A 15,486-nucleotide genomic window follows, 5' to 3' on the forward strand; every position below is an offset into this window, starting at 1 on the left:
GGGAGGAGGAGGAGGAGGAGGAGTCTGACTGGACAGTTATGAACACACACACACACACAAAGAGAGAGAGAAGAGAAGAGAGAGAGAGAGAGAGAGAGAGAGAGAGAGAGAGAGAGGTGCTGTTTACATAGTAATACACAAGTCCTGAGCCAAAGTCAAACAAGAAAGAACTTGTTTGGAAGGATGGTGTCATTCCTTTTCCAGACCGAAAAGCACAGGGGGAGGGTCTAATAGCTGGAGAGGGGAAGAGAGAAAGAGAAGTTACCATTACAGACAACTCTTACTCAGCTTGCACCTAGAGAGGAAGAAGAACAAAAGGAAGCGGGGGAAGTAAAAGGGAGATTCGCACTGCAGCTGCATTAACAGGGTAAGTGATTTTATCTGTGGTGAATCGGGATAATAGGAGGTGGTGGCGGCATATCCTTACTTTTTTTGGAGGGGGGGCAGTGTACTGCTACAGGTTACCTAATAAGGTAACGTCTTTTGTCAATTCAAGTATCGTGATAGCACAGATTTCTTGATTATTCAATGGGAACTCTACTCAGGGCATGGCATCTGTCACATGGCAGCTGGTGTAGCGTTTTAAATGACATGTAAAAGCTACTGCATACTCTGGCTGAAAGATACCTCTTAGTGGGTGGTTTTCGGCTGTCTCCTTGAAGGAGTATTTGTTTAGTGTGTGTGAATAAATCTCCCTGAAAGTACTGTAGGTTGCTACGCCGGCTGATGGAAACCGATGATTAGGGATGAGCAACGCGGAAGCTCAAAGAGGAAGTCCAGCTAAAAACTTGACTAAGCTTGCTAGCTAGCAGTGCAGCTGTAAGCTTTTATGTTCAGGGTGTAGCAAACATAAAACTTGATGACAGCAGGGTTCAGAGAAGCCGTATGAGGTAAGAAAAAAAAAAATGGGGCGGCGTTACGTCCGTTTCACCACCGAAACCGAGCCACTAACCGAAGCTTAGGAGGGTGGTAGGGGTGTGTGCGAGTGGTCCCACCTAAGCTAACCTAGCTGTTGGTGTGATTGATGATAAGCCAGAGAGGTAACGATATCACACACGGTGCCCGGCCACACTTCTAGGTGAGTGGCAGTTGACATTCAGCCGTTAGTGGGAGTAATTTTTAGCTAACGTGTGTTAAAGCTGTAACGCTAACTGATTCAAGCGGAAATAAGTCAAGCTAACGTCATCCGAACGTTAATGCTTTTTGTAAGCTAACGGTTAATATTAGCATAAACGTCAAACTGATATGGTTTTGCAACGTTAGCTTTTTTTGGGTATCTTTATCTAGAAACCTCAATTTGTTTTACAATTATGAATACAGCTAGATACATAATGAAGGGTTAATTAGCCCTAGCTGTCTGTATTAATTGGCTGTGGTTGTGACCATTCACCCATTGCTGTCAGCTTTCAAAACGTTAGCTAACAGTTGGCTAATCCTATCTAATCAGTGGCGTTCTAATGTGGGTGGAGCACCGAGCTACAGTATCAACTTCTTGATACTGCCAAGTAATTAGAAATGTGTTGTCAGTTGTCAACTTTTACTGTTCTGTTGTGCCCTTGTTGAGGCCTATATGTATGGCTGTTTGAAACGTATTCACCAGTTCACCGTTTACATGCGCACTAGTTGTCCTGGTCATCAGATTTTTGGCTATGTGTTGATGCACCTGGATAAGATTTCATCCCGGTTTTGAGAATCCTGGACATGCTACCTGAAGTACTCTGATAGATACCAGGATACTGTGGCATATAAACTAGAGTCGCAACGATAAGTCGATTAATCGCTTAGTTGATTGTTAGAGAATTTATCGCCAACTATTTTGATAATGATTAACCAATTCTGTGATTCCAGTTTCACAAATGTTTAAATTTTCTGGTTTTCTTAGTCATCTATCAAAATAAATTGAAAATTTTGGGGTTTTGGACTGTTTATTTGCACAAAACAAGACATTTGTAGAGTTCATGATGGGCATTTCCCACAATTTTCTGATATTTTTTGAACAAACAACTAATCCATTAAACAAGAAAATAATCGTCGTATTAATCAATAATGAAAATAATTGTTAGTTGCAGCCACAATGTAAACACCTCATCCAGGTTTTTGAACGATCTCTGTTCGCTGAGACGATGAGAAATCCAGACACAATTGCAGCATGTATACAAGGACATGAATAAACAGGTTTCTCATGTTCCATGTAAAGGATATATCCCGAATATGATCAAAACCAGAATAAGAGTCAAAACCAGGATACTAATGGATGTTGGGAGAATAAATGAGAATTAAGGCCACTTTAGCATAGAATTGCTACAACTCTGAGAATGTTATAATCCTGTGATTATCAGTGTGAGCCACACAGCTGTGCCTTGCCTGTCTGATTTGCCTTTTCATCAGCTAGAAAGGAGGGGAGCCTCAAACCACAGCCACAATAAGCCCTGTTTTAGAATAACTTATAGCAAGAAGGCTCTAGTCTGCGTTTTGTGTGGTGCTTCTGTTTGAACAGACTGGGATTATGGTGAATGAAGATGATCTATGAATGGCTTTAGGCTACCTTCTTATGACAGGAGTGACGAGGAATCCTTCTTTTTATTGTAGCCTCCGTGAGTCATGACACACAAGCTATTTTAGTGCATTCCATTTCCTCAAATCACTGCATGTTTAGCTTTTTGATTTTTGTCTCTCACTGTCTTGTGATTTGTCTTTTGCCTACATCCTTTTATAGTTTTTCAGTTCAAGCAGAAAGACTGTTCAGGTGAGAGCTTGACACAGCCCAGTGGCTCTTGTTATTACCAGTTTTGAAATGTTGCCTACTCGAGAGGGAGTATAACACTGGTGCTGAATGCATGTCCAGTGACCTGTAAGATTGGACTCAAAAGGGTTGTTTGTCTCTGCATTGGTGACCCCCCGGCCTATACACGCTTTCCCAGAAACTGTGTGTGCTGTTAACATCAGAACAATAGAGAGTTTCATAAACAACACACTAGTCAATGATATAAATGACTGACCAGACATGGAAGGAATTACTGGAAGTACTGTCAGAAATTTAAGTTCTTATTAGGTTTACAGATAAGGAACCTGCTTTATAATTATGGAAAAACCTTTCTGTTGTTTTCTTTTCTTATTGTTTTTCTTATTATTTGTACTTCCAATGCAATGCAGTAGTAAGTTTATTACTTATTGTGGATCTTTACCCAAGTTGTTTTGTAAAGGACATTCCTAAATGTTTTTACTGAATCTTTGTGACACATTGTGGCATTATAGAGAAGCCTTTTTTTCCCCCAAAAAACAACAAAAAACAAAGTCTGTGTCTTCATGTGAATCTATCAACACTGAAATAAAACAGAAAGTGTGCTGCAAAAGAGTTTAGTTTTACTTTTGTTTGTTTGAACTGTTTAATAGTACATTTGGGACTTCAAATGCTGAGTCTTAAGTCCCTGTTTTCATGTCTTGAAGAAGTCTCACAGTTTTCAAGGACAGTGATTCTCCAACCACGCCATTGAATGGCACAGCCCTGCTGGTTTTTATATCCTACAAGGCAATTAGGCTTAATACCTTCTCCCTCCATCCCATGTGTAATTCAGTCCCTGATAAGATGAAATGAAAACCAACTGCTTTGTGGTTCCCAAACCAGGGTTGAAGAGCAATTTTCTAGCCTGTAAAAGCCATGTGGAGTTTATACAAAGTTCAAAAGCTACATAGTACAGTTTTTGATATACTGTAGGCTGGGGCCCTCTGTAGAGGCTACACAATGCTATCCTCCATCACAGCTGTAAAGTAGAAATGATTAAATGCAGCCTCAAGTGATGTCATTCAGTTCAAGTGGTGGGTGTGAGATCAATAAGAAGTTGAGGAATGCGCAAGAATAGAAGAGATAAAAATGGTTTAAATCAGACTGTGAGAGTAAGCCAGAACTTAAGACAAGCACTTGGGTCCTCCATTAAGGGAGCAAAAAATGAAAAAGAGGAAATGTAGAGAAAGGGCGCTTATTGGAGTGTAACCAAAAAAGCAAAAAAAGGTGATGTCATTGAGTTTTAGTGCCAGATACGTTCCTTAGCTGAGGGTCCCTCATCTCAAGGATCAGGTTTCAAGATAGATTTGAAGTGCAATCATTGGGGCTGAGTGTGTAGCTGATCTCACCGTATTAAATCCCTCAGGACCGTATCAAGGAACAGATGGAAGCCGACCACAATTGATCACCACTGTTGAATAATTGAGAGGATTATTGCATGTTGTCTCACAGAAGGAGGGTAGCTAAAGGACTGTAATGAAAAGACCTAAATCACAGTCTGTACCCACCCTTGTCAAGCACTCCTTTTAGAAAGCCATTTAGATCCAAGTGTTATGTTTGGAGCACTCTGTTGATTTTCAGACATACCAACCTCATTTAAAGCCAAGAGCTTTATCTTGACCGTAACCAGTCAGTCTGTTTTTGTATTAAGACTCAACTCCATTCAACATGACTTAGGTTGGGTTAATGAGTAGCCAGCTATTTTCCCAAAAGACTGAAAAACACATTACTTTTCATTCTTTTTTTTAGTTATTTTATTGGCAAAATTTACACCAAAAAGCAGAGCAGTTTGCCTCTCCACAAGAGCCTCACCATCTTCCCTTATTGATTCATGCAGCAATTTTCTTAATTATTAAAGTGGGACAGTGAAATTGAGCTAAGATTCTGTAGGTTGATGCTTTTGTTCCTGCACTTAAAGGACAGTATGAGTGTGGATCTCATGTGATTAGATTTTTTTTCCACTGATTATTGTAACCCCTTTGATGAGACAGATGGGTAAAACTAGTTGTGTTTAGCTGTTCTGATCACTGTGATCAATCAATAATGCTGCTATAGTCAAACGTATCATCAGGAATTATTCGTCTAGTCAAACTTTTGTCTAGTAATGTTCCAAAGCTCTAACAAAACAACCAATTGTAACTGGTATTTGACTGAAATGTATGAAAAATATACTTTCTTACCTAATTAAATCATAAAACATACATACCATTACATACGTACTGTGCATACATATATAGAGCTATCTGATCATTAATAAAAAGGCTGAATCATGTCCCTGTGTGCTTAAAGTAGTATGTCGCCAAAGGTTTTAATAAATCCGTGACTCATAATGGGTGGGCTTAGACTGACTGACACCTCCTTACGCCCAAAGGGTATAATGGCCTTGGCCTGGACATATATGGTTAAAATAGTTTAACATCAGTAAATCTTGCATTGAAAGAAGCTGACCCAAAAAGCTGAAGTGCTGCTTTCTCATCAGAGAATATAATTATGTCATTAGCACCAGAGGTACTTTAAGGAGCTGTAAGGTTGTTGTTTTGTTTTTTGGTTTTTTTTTTTTTGGTTTTTTTTCATCTTGTCAGAACTTGAAGTGTTGCCTGTGTGTCCCAACAAAGAGGAATGAGGAAGAAACAGCCAGACCGCTCCTGGTTGGTTTACGTTTTATCGTGAGCTAGGCCCCATCTACATAATAATTTTCAAGGCTATGTCAGACTTGATCTAATGGAAAGGTTGTTTTCCAAATGCTAACTCAATTATATCTAAATGGTTCAATCATATTTTTCTGTGGCTTTTGGAGGGGTCTAGTTGACAACCACTCAGCATTATGTGCATCGGGGATATGCAAGTGTAACAACTTTAAAAGGCAAAGAATCAGTAAGTTTAACTACAATTCCTTTTCAAATCCCAACAGTAAAAACAAAAAAGACAGTTGGTACCCCTTCAGAGGTAATCAGTATTTATGTGGGGGATAATAATTCCCTATTTATGGGAAAAGCTGTACACATCAACTCCTATGCTGTGACAAAAATATTAAAGCTAGGGAAGCTTGTGTTATTGTAAAGACAGCTGTATTAATACACAACTAGTTACAAAATTATCTTTTAGGAGGCACTATTATTGCTTTAGTAAAGCATACAAACAATGAATGCATGTCTTTACTGTATTTTTTACATTTATGGAGGCAACAGTGCTGTGTAACTTTCATCAGGGTGTAGAGGATAAATGCCACACAACAAAGACATACATATTGTTTGTTCCCTGGAAAATGCTACTTCCAGTTTTTCTAATTCTTACCACCTGCAATTCATTCTGTTTCAGGTTATGTATTATGGCTGCATGATATTTATGTTTTACAACCTATTAAAGGCTGCATAAATAGTCCAAACATTGGTGCATTAATCACTGCCACAGGTCTAATCCTTATGATGATGATTATTATTATTATTATTATTGTTATCAGGCATATGCAACTATTTCAGAGCTTCAGGATCGAATAGTGTGGTAAACAGCAGCAGAGTGTGAGTTAAGACAGCCAGTGCGTGTACTGATGTGTGTGTGCATGTGTTTGTGTGTGTTGGGAGAGGAGGGGGGGCTGTGGTGTCAGTAAGAACAACCGTGCTTTTGACTAAAAGTCATGTTTGGGGTCCGGTGGCCCTCAGGGAAATGTGTCCAGACTTTGCGAGGAATCTCAGTAGAGATACTGGAGTAGCATCAACATTTGTTTAACCACTAGCATTTGTGAGGTAAATATTTGAGTTCACCCTCTTTCTGACGCACCTCACATGAAAATGTTATCATAGTTGCTATCTCCCCTGCTTCAAACCGGTCTTTCTCTTACAAACCTTGGTATCAGTGTGTTTTAAGTCACTGTAAACAGCCATGTGTTAAATATTGTAAATTGTCTCTGGCATCTGGGAATGCCACTAGGTCTACTGTGTCAGCTCTGTATACATGGCCTGAGGAAATCTTCACACACTTTTCTCTCATTCCACTGTAGACCCTTTGCCAAGGCTTTTGTGTATAAAGGGATTTATTAACACTGGATTTGCAGAATGCCCAAGAGTTGTTTTCTTTTTTTACTGCTATTACACTAAATCTAGAAATAGTCCAAACTACATTTTAAGAGACACTGTGAGCAGCAGTAAACCTCCATTTTATTAGTTTTGCTAAGGCTTTAGGGGTCAACACAGCTGTTCTCAAGTTATAAAGTTTACAGTGGGTACCAATTTGCATAGTACACTGTTTTTGGCAGTTAAAATCAAAGAAGTCAATGCTTTGTAGTAATAGGAAATGCTAAACAATATGCACAGATTGAATCACACTGCAAATTTAGGAAGCTCCTGCCATTTTAAAGCTGGAAACTTAACAATGAAAGAAAAAAGTTGTCCCCAAGATTTATTACTCTTATTTGTTATTTTCTGACTTATTTCTGCAGCCGCTTCACCACGATCCACAATTTCTTTCAGATCACAACAATGAGTAGCTCTTCTGTTCCCATTTTGCAATGCACTGGGGGACAACTATCCATCATTACCACTCAAAATTTAGTCTAGATGTATACTGACATCTTTAAATGTAGTTCATTTAGTCACTTTTTCAGTGTGGAGGCACTACAAACTCTAAACCTGGTTATAATGAGTGTGCAGGTTGGAACTGTGACAAGCCAAATGTTTTGTCGATGTGTCATCACCACCAATTCTCCAGCAGATGACCTGACATGCATACGCTGCCAAGGAATGCAAGCATTTTGACTTTAGTCAGCTGATTTATGTTGGTTTCATTTGGGGTGTTAGAGTAAGACACTGCAGTTGTTTGAGCCTCACTGCAACCTGTTTCATACCTTTTTGTAAGAATTTATATCGCATTGTACGTTGTTTAACTGATGTATATAATGTTTCTTGTGTTCGTCCTCAGATAAATACACAAAATGGAGGACTCCAACAGCAGCAAGCCGTTCATGGTGACATCCTCTCTGAACTTCAAAGTCACCACCCCGTCCTTCTACAATCAGCCAAAGAAGTTTGCCTCGGTGGCACCGCCTCGGCCCAAAAGCCAGACACCTCCCTCAGCTCCATCACCAACGCCAATAGGCACGGGTGTGATTGGTCGAGTGGGAGATCTGCCTCTGCCACCATCTTTACTCTGTGATGGTATTTGTAATATTTATGCTATTTTGTAAACCATTTTTCTACCTATCTTAAGTTATATCCACTCAGTGAGCAGCCCTCCCCTATCCCACCTCCTGCTGCTTCTTATACTAGAACATGCAGAGCTTCACAGTTGAGTATATGAAAAAGCAGGTTAGTTGTGTGATACAGTGATTCCAACTAGTTGTCTCTGAGACACTGCATTACTGTGCTGTATTTCCTGCCTTTTGGACATGTTTGTTAATTGTTGAGATAGTTACAGAGTATCATACCGTGCCACTTTTAGAACTGTGCTTAATTATCTTACTAGATTTCTGAGCTGATTCTTGGAGACAGGCAGGACACACCATTACCGTTTGACTCAAGTTCTAATTAGACATTTAAAGTTAAGAAGCCATCAGAGGAACAGCTAAAGGTCGTCAAATGGGTCTCCAACTGGCCAAATTCAACCCACAGTTTTTGTATTGTCTTATTAGTTAATTTTGCTATAAAACCATGATGTTGTTAAGGTATTCAGTATATCTGATTTAATGAAGGACAAAGCAACTGGACTCGATTATTAGTAAAAACTGAGAATGAAGACATCCTTTTGTCACAGCTTTTAACCAAACAACCCTCCTCATTTTTGTCAGACTTCCCACCCCCTCCTCCTCCTCCACTGGATGATGATTTGCCAGCACCTCCCCCTGAATGCCATACCACATCCACTGCCTCTGATGCCCCCCCTCCCGCCTTCCCTGCTCCACCTCCAGTTGCAGATGACCTGCCCCTCCCAGCTCCCCCTGAGGAGAGTACCTGTCCGCCCACCTGCTCCTCCCCCCCTCCTCCCCCACCCCCTCCACCTCTCCCTGCCTCCGGTACCAGTATTCCCAGTGCTGCTGGGAACCCACCGGTAAGTCACGATGGTATCTTAAGTTGCTTTGGCTGTCTGCATGTGTCTTCCTTGCTCTGCATGTAACTGCATTTAGGTGTAATTTGATAATCAGCTAGGACACTGGAAGACACTGTTTTGGGACTATAGCGAGTCCATGGAGTGTTGGCAGGAAATACATTTTTTTTGAGATTTTCCCACAAATTATATTAGCATTAGTCCGGGGTAAATCGCCCAGTTTCATCTAACAGGATTATTGCACATTTATGTCACTGAAACAGTTTTTAGACATGCAATGAAAGGTTTATTGTAGACATGTATATTCTAGGACTCCATTAATTGCAGTTGGACTGTCAGGCTACAAATGCATCAGTATACGGGGTTAGATTTTGTTAGCCAATGTATTAAAAAATACAGAATTAAGAACGTGGCTTGACAGGAATATACCCCCTGTTTAAAATAGGAAAGAGCAAACAGTCCAATGTATCGAAAATTAAATAATTCAACATTCGTTACTCTCTCATCCAACCAGGGAAATAAAATTAAAATTTCATTTATTGTTTCATAGTCATCATTAATCACATCATTAAGTTTGTTTGTTTGTCATTCATCCTTTCATTCTGGGTATCCAACCTCAGTAATTGTTCCAAGTAACTTTTCAAGCACCAACATTTTTGAGACTTCGGTTATATTTCATTCTCCATTTTTGAAAAGTTAAAAGGACCCGACACTCTTGAGTCTTAATAAAACATATATATGTAAACATAACATCTTGCTAATATGTATTTAGAGTCTGTAACAGTTCCTCATCATCATCCAGCTTTCTCTTCTTGACTGATCCATGCATCTTTGCTTTATTTTGGTAATGTAAAGAAATGCACTTTTTGTGACTGCTCCTCTTTCTACCTTCCTCTGCCAGAGAATGATGCAGAAGCAGACTAGCTTCGATCAACAGCTTGACTCTCTGACTGACTTGCTGTCTGAGATGGAGACCAGGGGACCATTTAATCCTAAGGTACAAAGCAAGGAGGATGGGGAATACACTGTAACAAACATAAGATATTAGGGTATCGTTAGAAAGACCTACGTCCTCTGGAGAGCTAAAGAGCAGATGAGAGGGAAAATGATTGCAGACTTTGATTCATAGGAGGCTTGCTGTAGAAAAAGAAAATGAGTCAGACGGAGGAAAAGTGAAAAAGCAAGGTAGGTCAGTGGAAATAGTTGTGAGAGATGCTAGGTTGGTTTTATTAGTCTTCATCTGTTCAGGTTGAAAGCTCAATGATAAGAGAACTGCACACACAGCACACGAGAACAAAAAGGGAAAACAAAAAGTGAGGTAGCTGGGGATTCACACTAAGGGAGGAGATACTCACATAGAGAGAGAGATGCACACAGAATTGAGTGGGGAGCATGAGAGTGTGATGAAGCCAGAGTGTGCTGCCAGAGACCCAGTGAGAGGGCCATAAATGGAGAGTGTTTTTATCCAACTGGGAGGTACTGGATCAGGGCAGAATAATGTTGGCTCAAAACCGCAAAATAAATGTCAAAGACGAAGCACTTCTGATAAGCTCAAACTTTGGAGCACTTTCAGTGTTTGCTTTAATCAAAATACCTCATTCAACATAATAAAAGTGTCTGCTTGCAGCATTGCAGTGTGAAATGTTATACACTAGATATGAACTTCCCTCTGTTGAGTTATAGTTTATGGTAAATGGAAATTTAATGTTACTGAATAAATTCAACACATGTCCAAAACAGCCTCACACTGAATTTGTCTTTCTGTGTGGTTTGTTTTGAGGTAAAAATAATCTGTAAGAAGCTCATTTTATGCTTACGTGTTGTTAATGTTGCTGTTTTATCCTCAGTTACCAAGCCAGTATTCTTCAGCACCAGCACCCAAGCCTTCAGCTCCTCCCCCGACTGCTCCCAAACCAGCCCTCTCCTTCCTCCCACCTCCCGAGATGGGAGACCGCCCACCTCCAGCGCCTTGGGCCGAAGAACTCAAAGCCAGAACAAACCGTCAAGCCAATCACAACTCTGCACCAAACTCTGCTGCTCAGCCGTTTGCTAAGGCCCCAGCTGTGGCACCCAAGTCTGGTTTTGGAGGGAGAATGGCAACTTCATCTGCCTCTCTGGCACAAAAACTGAACCAGAATCTGAACCAGACCCCCATACAAGTCAGTGGATCACCAAAACCGTCACCTCCCCCTGCCACCAGCTCTTTCCCTCCACCTCCTGCAGCTCCCCCTGCACCTCCTACTCCGCCAAACAGCATGGCCGCTGCCCCAGCCTCTAATCACATAAAGAGTTCTCCCTTTTCCAGTCAAGTGAATGCAAACCAAAACCCTCCTGCAGCTGTTACTCCTCCTCAACCCAAGACGATGGCATCTCCACCATCCTCCTTTAACCAACCAATGAAAACTCCTCCTGCATCAGCGGTATGTTCCAACTTTATTTTAATTACTAAGAGATCTGTATTTACATTGCATAAACAGTAGAAAGGTCCAGGAAGTACAAATATATAAATCAAAAGATGAGAACTGTGCCTTGCTGGACATGCACCAACAATGTTTTCAAACGTAAACTGTTCAATCGTAAATAACAAAATGCTGAAAATACAAAATACTCATTGCTTTTTGCACGTGTGTTTGTGTTTGTGCATGTAATCAGCCCTCACCTCCGGGCCCAGTTCCCGTCCCAGGTGGAGGCATTCCTCTGAACATGAGGGAAGTGGAGGAACTGGAGAGAATGACCAAGGACTTCATTAAAGACATGGACACACACGCACCTGTCATCACCTCCCCTCCTACAGGTACACACATTAATATTCCGTGATATGCAGACATTAATTTCTCATCCCACCACTCATACAGTCATACTTTCTGTCTCTCATATGTTTATCAGAGAATCATTTAACACGCACACTTGTACCTCACACCACAATTCTCTGTACTAATGTAGATTAATGACAGATGTCTTTGTTGCTAATTACAGTCGTTAAGTAGTTGCCAGTATGCACATCCGGAATTTTGCAAAAATATCAAGAGTTGAGAGTGTGATATAGTGTCAACAAAAGTAAGAGCTCATCTTTTTTGATTGATGACTGCAATATTATTGGTGAAATTAATGTAGGGAAAAATTGAAATTAAAATCTACTCACAATTTATTCTTTGTGTTCCACAGTTAACCTGTGGTAGGCTTATATTTATATCTGTGAGGATTCCCTGTTTACTACTGTGGTGGCTCACGATCATTTTAATAGACACTAAACTACATCTGTTGTATGAAACTGATGTCACAACAAAGAGTTGGTACAATCGGACAAATCCATAAAATGATCAGTTTAATATCTGTGGAAATTACTTAATACAGTGCTATCTTCTTTAATTAAGGAATGATGCTGTTATTAACACACACAGAAGATGGATGGATGTATTTGTAAATAATCTTACTCTATTTCAACTCTTAAGCCTTCTCTTTTAACCTTCTTTCTCTCTGCGGCTCTCTTCTCCCATTTTAGAGGTTTGTGGGAAGTGTGGCGAGGCGCTGTCCCGTACTCAACCAGCAGTGAGAGCCATGGATAAACTCTTCCACTCCAATTGCTTCTGTTGCATGAGCTGTCATCGCCCCCTGCAGGGCATGCAGTTCTACGACAGGGATGGCTCACCTCAGTGTGAGGACTGCTACGTGGTGAGGACACACAAGGAGACAGTAGTACTACATATGTAACAGCATGAAGTATGCACATTCAGTATGCGAATGGATGAAAATATTAAGTTCCGGAGCTGGTGATTGCAGCACAAATAAAACACGTAATATTTTTTTGTGTTGTTTTTATTATGAACATGAACCTGTTTGAGGACACTCTGTTCGTCTTAGAATTTATTGTGGCTACACACTTACATTATGGTACAGTTTCATGATAAAATATGATTCTAGTAAATAGCTAATAATGAAAGCAATAACATTTTTTTTGTGTTACACTTAAACTTAGATATGAAAGCACACAAAAGACTTGAGTAAGCACCAATTATCTTTATTAAATATGCACTGAATACTTATGTCTAGAAAGTACTGAACAGTGTTGACACAGCGACTACACTGTTTGCAAGTTTGCTTCTAGGTTATTACTTTGTTTTCTCTTTTTCATCTTATGTTCCTTCTCTTCTTGCTCAGAGTTCCCTGGCAGTGTGTTCCCGATGTGGGGAGAGGATCACAGACCGTGTGCTGAAGGCTGTGGGCCAGTGTTTCCACGCCCACTGTTTCCGCTGCAGCACCTGCTCCTGCGTACTTGAGGGGGCGCCCTTCATCACCGATGACAACAACAACCCGTACTGTGTCCAGGATTACCACAGGTAATCTATTAATAAAATAATGAAATATTACATCTTTATTAATTTCTCAAGAGAAGGGATTAGTTTGCTGTGCAATTCAATCTATTTGCCATCGTTTATGGTAATTGAACAATAAATTCCCTGATTTTTGTCTAAATAATTTCTCAGCACAAGGAGGTTGCTGGCCAAGCATATGTTCTGGGGGCATATCAATTACAGCAGCGTTTGGATTTATCCAGTTATATGATCCCTTTTATTTAACGTATCAGGATTACTCAGTTGGCGTGGAGGGAAGAGACAGCAACACTCGTCTCTCACTTGGTCTGGACCAATTGAAACTTATTTCTCAATCTCCTGGTGATAAAAAAAATTTTACACAGCATGCTAAACTGTGGATGAAATAATTGGGTTCAACATAGTTGATTAATCCTCACAACCACCAGGCACAGAAGCAACAAATTTGATTTGGTTTCATTGGAATATGTTGCTTTAGGTGTAGCGTGACTGTGAATATGTGAGAGTGACTGATCAACAAACCGCCACTTTTCCACCTCTCTATTCCAGGCGTTTCTCCCCTCTGTGTGTGAGCTGTAATGAGCCCATTGTTCCAGCCCCAGGCAGCGAGGAGACAGTCAGAGTGGTGGCTCTTGACAAGAACTTCCACCTCAAGTGTTACCGTTGTGAGGTAAGACATTTATTGTACAAAATGTTATCAAAATATACATCACGTAGTGTATTCAATAAATTGATAATAAATATATGTATTCATTTGTTCTGTAGGACTGTGCTCGCCCCCTCTCCATAGAGGCGGATGAAAATGGCTGCTATCCATTGGATGGTAGGATCCTGTGTATGAAGTGCCACACCCAGCGAGCCAAGCGAGCTGCGCAGTGATTGGCTGAAGCAGCATCACTCTGTTTAACTATGAACCAAATCCAAAAGCACAGGATTCACTCGGCTACCGTTTTGCCTTTGCAACAGGGCTTTAGTCAGTATATGTGCGCAGGTGTGAATGTGAATGTGCTGAGTGAAAATGTTTGCATGCAGATACAGTGTAGTAGTTCCTTGTCTGTGTTAACTTCACTTCAGTGCAGAAGTAATGTACTGCATTGAAATAGACTCCCATCATCTTTTATTCCCAGTGTCTAACTCTCCAATCTCCCATCTAGCCTTCTTTGTGAGCTAGAGCATATTTTTTTGTGCCATTTCTACGTTTACTCTAAAATTTACAGCATAACTTGCACAAGAACAGTTTGGTCAAAAGAACAGTCTGGTGAATATAAAGTTGCCTTTCTTTGTCTCTCGCCTCAGTATTGTTAGTAGTGCCATGGACTGAGACATTTCTGTCTTAAACTTTCACTAGCTGGTCTCTTTCCCTGTGAATCTGTCTAGCACATCTGTGTGTGACACAGATTTTTAGCATAGGGTGAGTATGAAGAACCTCCCATTTGACCATTCCACAGATTTCACTCTGGTTGGCTGTTGATAGAGCAAATCTTTAACATTTTGGCAGTTGCTGTGCCTGCAAGCTTGTTTGATGATGCTTCCCTGCCTAGATAGTGCTTTATATCTGCCAATCTACTCTGATAGCATTTTAAAGTCATCTAGTGCTAAACATTGACTGCAAAAAAAAAAAAAACAGAGAAGGCTGCTCTTAGTTTTTTGTGATGTGAATCTGATCATTTAATTGCATGCATTGAGTTACGCCTCGTTGCTTTCTTTATTTGATCATACTGTATAAGGGCAAGATTGGAACAAAAAAATGAAGCTGCTTTCTTTTCAAAAAATACTTTAGAGCTGATTGAACAGTGTTAAGTATTTTTAGATACATGCTTTTTGGATGCACAAATTATGAGCAAACAGACTAGCACAGATTCCATTCCAGGGATCTCATAATTTAAAAAACAGTGTAGTTAAAAATATCAGCGTCATGGCTGAAAACAGGACCTAATATGTGATTGTTGCACACTTTCATAGTGAAATAAAATATAATTTTAGCGTCACTTTGACTCTTAAGCCCCTGCACATAATAAATTTTGAGTAGACACCAATCTAGAAACATAATAGTATTGTTATTGATATTCTTTTTCTTGGAATCTTCTGCGTTAAATAATATAATGTAAGGACCTTTTTTCTGTTATGTATTAAGGTTACATGTGTACCAGTGCTAAAATCATCAGTGGGATAACAGTAGAGGTGGTAGCTTTGAGCTGTAGGCAACAGACGTTTAAACATAGTGACCAAATATTTCAAAACTGTTTGCAAGATTGAGGTTACTAAAAGAATTACATGGGATTCAATGTTTTGATGTTCATATGTTGTTGTTTTTTAATCACCTTTTTTGTGTTTGAG

The 15,486-nt window shown here is 40.0% G+C and overlaps 1 protein-coding gene across 4 annotated transcripts; it reads left to right on the forward strand.

The window, feature by feature from the left end:
- The first annotated feature begins 90 nt into the window (after window positions 1–90).
- zyx (zyxin) lies at window positions 91–14,773 on the forward strand. 4 transcript variants are annotated; one of them, XM_040117515.1, is made up of 10 exons: window positions 91–367; window positions 7,697–7,932; window positions 8,562–8,821; window positions 9,720–9,815; window positions 10,666–11,238; window positions 11,471–11,612; window positions 12,321–12,490; window positions 12,977–13,155; window positions 13,699–13,819; window positions 13,915–14,773. In XM_040117515.1, the coding sequence occupies exons 2-10, from the start codon at window positions 7,710–7,712 to the stop codon at window positions 14,026–14,028; spliced, it is 1,878 nt and encodes a 625-aa protein (XP_039973449.1). In that variant the 5' UTR covers window positions 91–367; window positions 7,697–7,709; the 3' UTR covers window positions 14,029–14,773. The 4 variants fall into 4 exon arrangements, with proteins under 4 accessions (XP_039973449.1, XP_039973452.1, XP_039973450.1 ...); XM_040117518.1 differs by lacking the exon at window positions 91–367 and adding an exon at window positions 380–473; XM_040117516.1 differs by lacking the exon at window positions 91–367 and adding an exon at window positions 514–890.
- The last annotated feature ends 713 nt before the right edge of the window (window positions 14,774–15,486 follow it).

The sequence above is a fragment of the Xiphias gladius genome, chromosome 22 (genome assembly GCF_016859285.1).
Source record: "Xiphias gladius isolate SHS-SW01 ecotype Sanya breed wild chromosome 22, ASM1685928v1, whole genome shotgun sequence".
NCBI classification, from domain to species: Eukaryota; Metazoa; Chordata; class Actinopteri; order Istiophoriformes; family Xiphiidae; genus Xiphias; species Xiphias gladius.

Excerpts from the sequence above, each read along its gene's own strand:
- zyx (XM_040117515.1), top strand. The coding sequence starts at position 7,710 with ATGGAGGACTCCAACAGCAGCAAGCCGTTCATGGTGACATCCTCTCTG. Across the intron at positions 7,933-8,561 it reads ACCATCTTTACTCTGTGATG|ACTTCCCACCCCCTCCTCCT; the intron begins GTATTTGTAATA and ends CATTTTTGTCAG. Across the intron at positions 12,491-12,976 it reads AGTGTGAGGACTGCTACGTG|AGTTCCCTGGCAGTGTGTTC; the intron begins GTGAGGACACAC and ends CTTCTTGCTCAG.